Source organism: Copidosoma floridanum, unplaced genomic scaffold (genome assembly GCF_036245765.1).
Source record: "Copidosoma floridanum isolate Cflo_tuat_1 unplaced genomic scaffold, Cflo_Japanese_pri ptg000034l, whole genome shotgun sequence".
NCBI lineage: Eukaryota > Metazoa > Arthropoda > Insecta > Hymenoptera > Encyrtidae > Copidosoma > Copidosoma floridanum.
In genome coordinates this window covers 9940013-9949569 of record NW_028321911.1, presented here as the reverse complement: position 1 = coordinate 9949569, position 9557 = coordinate 9940013, and the positions used below count along the sequence as shown (strand labels likewise).

Below are 9557 nucleotides of genomic sequence, written 5' to 3'. Positions count from 1 at the left end.
ATTTTTTATCAACATATTTTTGGCACGCCAATGGGTTCTCCTATTTCACCTTTGTTTGCTGACCTTGTAATGGATGACCTGGAAAATGATTGTCTCTCCATCTTAAAAAATAACTATAACATTATTCCATCTTTTTAATTTTCGTTACGTAGATGATGTATTACTTTTTATTGATGTTGATTATATTGATCAAATTTTAAACATTTTTAATTCATATCATCTCAAACTACAATTTCCATATGAAATGGAGATTGACAAGAAACTCAACTTTTTAGACTTGACGATAATAAGGAATTCTAATTATTTTAATTTTGACTGGTTTGAAAAACCTACTTCTTCCGGACAAATCTTAAATTATTTTTCTGGTATTCCAGTTAGCTATAAGAGAAATATTGTTTTTAATTTAGTTGATAGGGCGATCTAACTTGCCAGTACACGTTTTCACGGTGTAAATATTGCTAGGGTGTAAAATCTGTTGATAAAAAACAATTACCCTTTTAACTTTATTAATAAAAACATAAAGGACAGATTAAAAAAAATACAAATATAGTAATCATAACACAAGCACTACAAACACCTACCCTCTCTGCGAAATTGGTATACCATACATTAACAATAATTTTGAAAAAATTTCAACCATGTTAAAACCCTACAATATTCACACTTACCCTCTTATTAACAATAAACTGCAGCATATCCTCTGCTTAGGAAAAGATACAACGAATAAACATTAACAGACAAATGCAGTATATAAGTTTTATTGTAAAAATTGTCCTGCGTCATATGTGGGTAAAACAAAGCGAGCAGTGGTGGTCCGCATTAGTGAACATATGAAAATTAAAAACTCTGATTCCGTTGTTTGTGCACACCAAATCAATTTTGACCACGAGTTCGATTGAGATAACTTTAAAATCCTTGACAAAGAATTTAATTACAAAAAAAGAATTATTTCCGAAATGCTTTATATAAAACTCGACAAACACAACATCAATAGAAAGGAGGATGTGCTTTCCTTTAATAGAGCATACCTTCCTTCACTACGAAAGTTTAAATGTCCCGATAGAGTTCATCGCCCTTTACCGTCTACCTTTGCGGCTCTGCCTATATAAGCGCTGGCTTGTTGTCGTAATTTATTGTCAGTCGATAGCACGACAGGTGACGAGCAAGTCAACCAAACTTTTGAATTCTCGTGTACCTGCGGTAACAATTTACATAAAAATTTATTGTATTTTTGCGTTTGAGCCTTCCAGATCACTCATTGTGTGTTTTTAATTTTAATTTTGTAGCCTGATGAGGCTGACGCATATTGTCAGCGAAACGTTGCGCATCAATAAATCAACGCAAGAAAATTTAAATACACTTTACTTGTATTTATTTATTTTCTTACATTTCACCCACAACGGATCACTGATTACTTCGAATTTCCACTGCCGTATATTTGTTGAATCGATCAATGGGCGCACAGTCTCAAACGGCAACACCTTTCGAATTGTGGACTAATAAGAAGCCCGACGTATCACACGCGCGTGTTTTCGGTTGCGACGCCTACGTGCTTGTTCCCGACGTACATCGCAAAAAATGGGACCCAAAGTCAGAAAAACTGAGATTCGTGGGCTACGCAAATGATTCACAGAACTACAGACTCATCAGCGTTGCCACGGGTCGAATAACGGTGTGGCGAAACGTCCTCTTTAACGAGGATTCTTTTAAAAATGCTAAAAACGATGGCGTTTAGTTTCCCATTGACAAAGTATCGGAGAAAGCGAATCAACCTCAAATCGTAGAACGTAATGAAACCGTGTCCGCGTCCGCGTGCGATGCTGATGGGGACTCTGTAGAATCAGATGATTATCACACTGTACATGGCAATGGCGAAGGGAGTGACAATCGAGTCGGGTATGAGTTGCGATCTCGTGAAAGTTTGCATGCCCCCAACAGATACGTTTGCGCTGTTGAATGTAGTGGCTTGTATGATGTACCGAAGAATAACCGGGACGCGTTAAGCCGTGACGATTCAATGCTTTGGCAAAAAGCTATAGATGAAGAGTTGAATTCTCATGCAAAGAATAAGTCCTGGGACGTAGTAAAATTGCCCGAGGGGAGAAGCTCTATCGGCTTTAAGTGGGTATTTAAAGTTAAAAATGTGGAATCCGAGGGCAAGCGGCGATATAAAGCACGCCTATGCGCCCAAGGATTCTCCCAACAACCCGATATCGATTATAACGAGATCTTCTCTCCTTTCGTCCGTTATGAATCTATAAGGACCTTATTATCCATCGCGGTTCATGAAAGTCTATGCTCGATTCAGTTTGATGTGAGCACCGCGTACTTAAATAGCGAACTCAACGAAAGCATATACATGCGAATTCCCGATGGCCTTGGCATACGAGGTGAAAATATTGTATTAAAATTAAAGAAAGCTGTTTACGGCCTAAAACAGGCAGGGCGTTGTTGGAACAAGAAATTCGATAATTTCATTAGAAAAATGTGTTTCACGCCGAGTAGCGCAGACAAATGTGTGTACACATCCACGTTTGAAGAAAACAAAGTGTATCTCGCACTCTATGTTGACGACGGTTTGTTGTTGTGTCGCGATTGTAAAGTCTTGACAAAGATAGTCGATACCCTCAAAACAAGTTTTGATGTCACATTCAGTGATTTGAACTTTTTCGTAGGCATGGAGATAACTCATGAGCCAGGCTTTATTTTTGTAAATCAAAAATCGTATATCAGCAGGGTATTGGAGAAATTTAAAATGTTAGACGCGAATCCCGTGAAAACTCCGGCTGATCCACAGTGCAGGTTGAATGCTCCTGCTAAGAGGACCAAGTTACACGTGCCTTATCGTTAACTCGTAGGGTCGCTTTTATACCTCGCCATTATCTCGCGACCTGATATTGCGTACGCTGTGGGTGTGGTAAGTAGGTACCTAGACAACTACGACGAAACGCATTGGCTTGCTGCGAAACGTATTCTTCGATACCTAAAAGGTACGGCAACATTCGGTTTATTGTTCTCAGACAATCGTCACACCGAAAAACTAACAGGGTTTTCAGACGCTGACTACGCGGGAGATCATTTGACTCGTAAGTCAACTACCGGATATGTTTTTACTGTAAATGGCAACTGTGTGGCTTGATCTTCAAAGCGACAAAGCACCGTGAGTCTCAGTACCACGGAAGCCGAGTTTATAGCTGCGAGTGAAGCGATGAAAGAGGCCCAATGGCTGCGTAAACTGTTGTTAGATATCGGGCATGGATGTGATGGACCGACTTTCTTATATATTGACAATCAAAGTAGCATTAAGTTGACAAGAAACCCGGAATTTCATCGCCGGTCCAAACACATCGATGTTCGTTATCACTTCATCTGCGAAAAGGTGCGAGAAGGTGTAATTAACACCATATATGTAAATACGAAAAATCAGTGCGCCGACATTTTAACAAAAGCCCTTGTGAATGACAAATTTGAATCCCAACGATCTAATCTCAACATAGTTAAGGGTGTACCGAAAACACTCAAATAGTGGGAGTGTTGACATACTCGCGAGCAATTTAAGCGTTTTCTATATGTTAATATATACATAGAGGTTCCCCCTGCGGAACTAAACTATGTAAGAGTGGGGAAACTGTTGACTAAGCGAGGGCGTCACCGTAAGCGCCGATATTGTGAGGTATCAGAGTCATATCCGCGCTCAAGTGAAGAGCACGCACTTGCGTTCTTTTGTAACTATAATTCAGGAATAAACATACATTAATAAAGCTCGTGGCACCACAGTTTATTTCCTTCCTCTCAAAAGAATTTTTATGAGTTGAAATCCACAACTACTTGACGATTGAGTCAATTTCCAATATGTTGTCAAATTCAGCATATAAAACACAATTTATAGTTTTCGTAAGAGCTGTCTCGAAGCGTACTTCTATTCGTACTGTACCATTCTTTAATAAGTTCCAATGACCTGCAAAATGCGCCGAATGATCGAGCGTAAGATCAAATGCAAACAGACAATACCTGTAGGGATAGTTTTTCCTGTGAATACTATTTCCCTCATTCAAGTAATGGATCCCGGTCCCCGAAAATAAAGTATGATATGCTTTCACGTACATAGGTGTAATTCCTGTAAAAGTCGGTTGTAGCGGCTTACTTGGGAGTTGTACACCATCAACGTACAACGACAAAAAATTTATAGAATAATTTTGAAAGTTGAAAGGATTTATCTTTCGATCCCCATTGAAGGCTTTGTTGTCAAGAAAACCTAAAATGATTCTTTTCGGAAGTTGTCCGAGGATAACATTATCTAAAGAGTCGCCGTTTATACCGCTATGTAGGGTAAAAGATTTGACTTCGACGCGCGTAATTGGATATTTTGCCGTAGTGTTTGCCAGAGTTTTTGCGTGCGTTATCAAAACTGTAGGGCTAATTTTCACTTGCTGAACGAGAAGTGTAGCCTCGCTAATGATGACGGAATAATTTTTCGTTGAAGCATGCATGAGACAAAAAGCATCTTTTGCGCGCACTAGACGTAAACGAACTTCGACGCCATTCAATAATAATTTATCCTGATTGAGTACGTCACAATGTAAATGACCCATTAAGTTTGTGATCTTTCCATCTTTTAAATATTCTTGACGCTTAGTAAGAGCTAAATTTTTTTTCGAACCGAGTAATTCGTCCATTTCACCAGCAATATCTGTTTCCCACAGATTTGTCGACAAATGCAATGATTTTGCATCAGGACCGTAATGTAAAAGAGTTTCAATGTATGCTCTGTATGGGTAGGCATTATTCAGAGGAGTAACAAGTTTTTGACTAAAATAAACGTCAACCTGGTTAAATATCGAGTGTAAAAAATTGTTCACTGAAGCTACAAGCGCATCCCCATCCTTGTCGTAAGGTGTTAATTTGACATTCACTCTGAGCATCGTATGGGCCAAGTCGATATAATCCTCGTTTTGAGAACTGATAACGAATTCTATGGGACTCTCGTCGCTTAACGACGAAACAGGTTTGTAATGCACCCATCGATTGGTTTCTTATGCTGTCTGCGTGAGAGGAACGGAAAATAAATCCAACTCGCTCTTCAGATAAGGATCCATATGACTATGTAGGAAAGACATGATTATCCAAAAATATCTACAGGTATTGATTTTTTATTTTTTACCGCCTTTTTCTTTGTTTTACGACCAACTTTATTTACATTTCTGTTTGATTTTTTTTTCTTACTATTTTTCTTACGCGCACCTATTCGTCGTTTAGCTACTTTCGATCGACCTTTTGTTTTCTTTTTCTCGTAAAAATCCATTTTGTAACGATTCGCTTTAAAGAAAACTTTCCTAAAATGTAACACCACGGTCAGTGTCCCAAACTCGAATGATATTGGTTTACCAAATTGATCTCTTTTATCTATATAAATTGTATGAAATCTATTATTGAGGAGGGGTGAGTAGACTGGTGGAGTATACCTCTTGACAATTTTGCTCCCGAAATGAACTTCCTGAGCGGCTAAATTTATGATAATATTCCAACCATTTTCTATTTATTTCCTTGCATAAACTATGTACAGAGTCATAGGTACCATGTTGAATACAACATTTTTTTTCTTCACCTGGCTCGCTTATCATTGCCTCTTCTCGTCGAATAGTGAATAGTGAATGGTGCATGAATCTCGGAAATTCCTACCTTCCATTTACCGCTTAGCTCGACTTCACGGGGTAACTGTGTAGAAAAATTTGTTGTTGTGTTGCTCGGAAAATATTTCATACTACTGTTACTAGGTAAAGTAATCGTAAACTCGTTATGATGCATTGTTTTTTAAATCCCTCGAATTTACCCACGAATTAAATTTTTCAGGATATCCTACCCAACTAACAAAGTGTTGTTTGTTTTTTCCTTTTCATCTGGCTTTCAAGATCTTGTCAATTTTGTGCTCCTGCTCGCTGACACGCTCCTTGTGAACAGGGTTGAGTTCTTAAGAGTAAAAAAACTCCTCAATTTTTTCACCATCTAAATTGTTGAGCTCATACACATGTAAATTTTGTCTTTTCGAAATTCGAGTAATTTTAAATATCTCTTCACTCCAAGTTCTTACTGCACCTTTTTCAAACACATTTTTATCACGGCTTATGCGTACATAATCACCTACTTTGCGTTTATCTTTACTTTTACTGTGACTTTGTTTTGCGCGAAGTTTTCTCGAATTGACTAAATTTTGTCTTACTACATGTGCATTATACATCGTTACGCTGTTAGGTGTTAACTTTGTTGTAGTGTGGGGGGTATTATTGTAACCACTAATTAAATCTTGTAAAACGTCTACGTAACGGTATGTATTTTTGTATGTAAAATATCTGTACATACGCTCTTTAAACGTTCGAATGACGCGCTACTACGGCCGCTTTAACATCAGGGTTTTTGGCAACTCGAAATTTTATAGCATTGTCTTTCAAAAAGCGCTGAAATTCACTGCCTAAAAATTCAGTCCCTCGATCCGTTTGTAACATATAGGGCGAGCGATATTGACTATTTTCAAGAATTTTTTTAAAACCTGCGGTTACATCACGGCAACTTTTGTCTTTTAAAGGTTGCACCCATACAAATTTGCTTAATACATCAATTACAATTAAAATAAAAGACACTCCGTCGTTGTAGTTTTTTAATGACGTCAGTTGAATGACATCTGCTTCCTACAATTCATCTCTAGCATTAACATCTTAAAACAACCATGGAAATTTTCGCTGAATAGATTTATGTAAAGTATAAGCATCATGTTTTTGCAGCCACTCTTTGATTTTCTCGGGGGGGATTTTGTTTTTATTTACTCTTATTGCGGACCCCAGAAAATGCTGCTTCATGGTTAGGGGTAAAATATTGTTTCTCTAGCACATTCATTGATTATTAATATCGTAACCAGCTTTTAACACCGCTTGATTTTGGTGTAGATGAATGTACTACATGCTTATTATCATTAGATTTGTTATCGTGTACAGTTTTTTCCAAAGGTAATAAAAAAGTCTCGTGTTCGAACGTTTCTTCGTCTTCTCCGAGCGACTTTATATTACTGGTCCCATCTAACAGCAAGCTTGAACTGTCGCGATCTACGATTTTCAAGAGGTCTGTATTTTCCACGAGTTCTTGAGGAGTGTTTATCTTTCAAAGTGCTTTAGCAAAAATTTTTCTCCCCAACGATTTAACATTTTTTCTTCGCCTTGCAGCATCATTAATTAAATCGATAATATTTGACCCATCAATTTTTTTACCTTTATAAATTACCGTACCTGTAATATCCCACTTAGTATTGTTTTTGTATTCTTTTAAATATTTTAAAAGCAGCATAGATTTTTGTTGGTACACTTTAGGTACAGTACTGACAATCGTTTCTTCGCTCATTCCATAATCATCTGTAGAACTAGTGATATTTTTAATTTTATTTTCAATTTTCAGCAATCTGCATTGGCTCACGCTTTTTATCGATAAAGTATAAATACCTGTGTAAAACTCTCAAGTATTCCTTCAATTTATCGTATTCCTTGCTATACGAATTTGAATCTAGAATTTTTTTCATTGAGTCGTCTAATTCACTCAAGTTATCTCTGGCTGTCTGTGTGGTTTGTAAAATAGAATGTGTGAAATAGTAGTTTTCCTACGAGTTTGAAAAGTCTTTGTTTGCGAACCGAGAGGTTTGTGGCCCGAGCTGAAGACGAGGTTCATAACGAGGTTCGTAAAGGAGACTTTTCGAACGAGTATCGGAAAACTGCTTTTTTTCCCGAGGAAGTACCAGCCTCCCAAAACCACCTGAGGGCGGAAAAAATTATTTGCGGCTGTAGGAGTAGAAGGACTAGGGTTTCCCCCTACGGTAGTGCTTTTTTTTTTTATTCTTTCGAGTTGGTCTTTCGACAGTAAAATCATTTTTTTCCCTCTTTCCATTTTGTTATTTTTACAATGTTCTTGAGAATATTTCACTTAGAATAGGTTGTAATACTAACGGTAAAAAACCGTTACCTTTATGAACTACAATTTTACTCTTTTTTTTCACGAATATTTACCTCTACTTTTAGCGATCAATTGTCGTAAACAGCTTTTAAACTTTTTTAAACTTTTTTTTTTACTGTTTTTCAGAGAAACAACACCTTTGAGAACGTTTAAAACACACTCGCACAAGCAGTTGATTAATTTTTTGTCTCCTTTTTTTAACAATGCAGCTCTCTGTTCTCTGTTTGGATGAGCGAGAGCTTCTAAAATCGCAATGTACCGTCTCTCGAACGGAGCTTCGCGAGACTCGTCTGCACGACGAGGGGGTTGTTTAAAACGCCCGTTTTTCGATGTTCATGGCTTCATAGTCATAAGAAAACTAAGAGCTGAGGGTTACTACTAACTATTTTATCTGTTAATTCAACCCAGATACGCAAATGCACTCGTAGCATATTTTGGCAGGTAAACATATTGATACTCGTCGTCGGAAAATATACTTGCACGGAATCTTAACTCATCCAAGGTGTCTTGCTTGCAATCAATCATTAGATAACCATGACTTTTAGATGTTGCGTCTTGATATGCCTCTTGTACAAATTTTGGATCTTCCGGATATATCTGCCTCGCCAAATGTTGTATTTGCGCATGATCGCGAGGGTTTTTAAACACTATGCTATACGACGCGTTCAGACTTATGTCTCGCAAATGAGTTGACTTGTGTTAAATATTTTGCATTATAAACAGTACACTAATATTTTTATGATGACTCCCTTTTGTAAAAAGATCTACCACAACATGATTCGACGACTCGTGCATCAGATCGTCGATAATTAAAAGCTCTTTAAGATGGGGATCGTTTGAATAATCTGAAGGTTTTGGCAGTCCCTCGCAAAATTTAATTTGCAGTCCACTTTTTAAAAAATTTTCACTTTTTCAACTATCCTGCCACTTTGCATAGTAAAATACAATACGGTCAAACGTTATGCTAGACATTTGTTCTAAATTATTCAAAAATCTTTTAACGAAAACTGTTTTTCCGCAGCCAGTTGGACCGCAAATCATGCTTGTCCAGGGGTGTTGCCATCGGGTATCCATTATGACAATATTTTTCATACTTATTATAGTTTGAAAAGTTTGTAAGTTAAATACTTTTCCGAAAAGCATACCTACAAACTAATAACAGGAAAAACATTACCTGTCTTGGTATCTATCTATGCAAATGATTGACTAGCATATTTTTATTTCTTACAAGATAGTTGTTGTACCTTATTTGAATTTTGGAAGATGCAAGTCCTGAATGGCTCAGTTGGTTAACGATTTCATTCGTATGGAACGTTGATTCAATTCGAACTCTTCAGGACTTGCATATTATTATTTTTTTTTTTTCTAATTTCACTTTTAATTCTTTCATGTATGTTACTTTTTCCCTAATATTTGTACGTATAGGATTTTTTTTTTTAAATAAATTTCGGCTGGGGTAATACTCTAAAAAATATTAGTTAGACGGTTTTATTGTGCAATAACTTTTTTGAAAACGTACAATAAAAAATATATGTTTTATTTTTTTTAATTATTACTGACACTAGCTA

The 9557-nt window shown here is 36.9% G+C and overlaps 1 protein-coding gene across 1 annotated transcript; it reads right to left on the bottom strand.

The window, feature by feature from the left end:
- Window positions 1-3824: 3824 nt before the first annotated feature.
- LOC149373274 (uncharacterized protein F54H12.2-like) lies at window positions 3825-4922 on the bottom strand. The gene has a single exon (XM_089597606.1). It carries the CDS (start codon window positions 4920-4922, stop codon window positions 3825-3827), a length of 1098 nt encoding a protein of 365 aa, XP_089453732.1.
- Between the last annotated feature and the right edge of the window lie 4635 nt (window positions 4923-9557).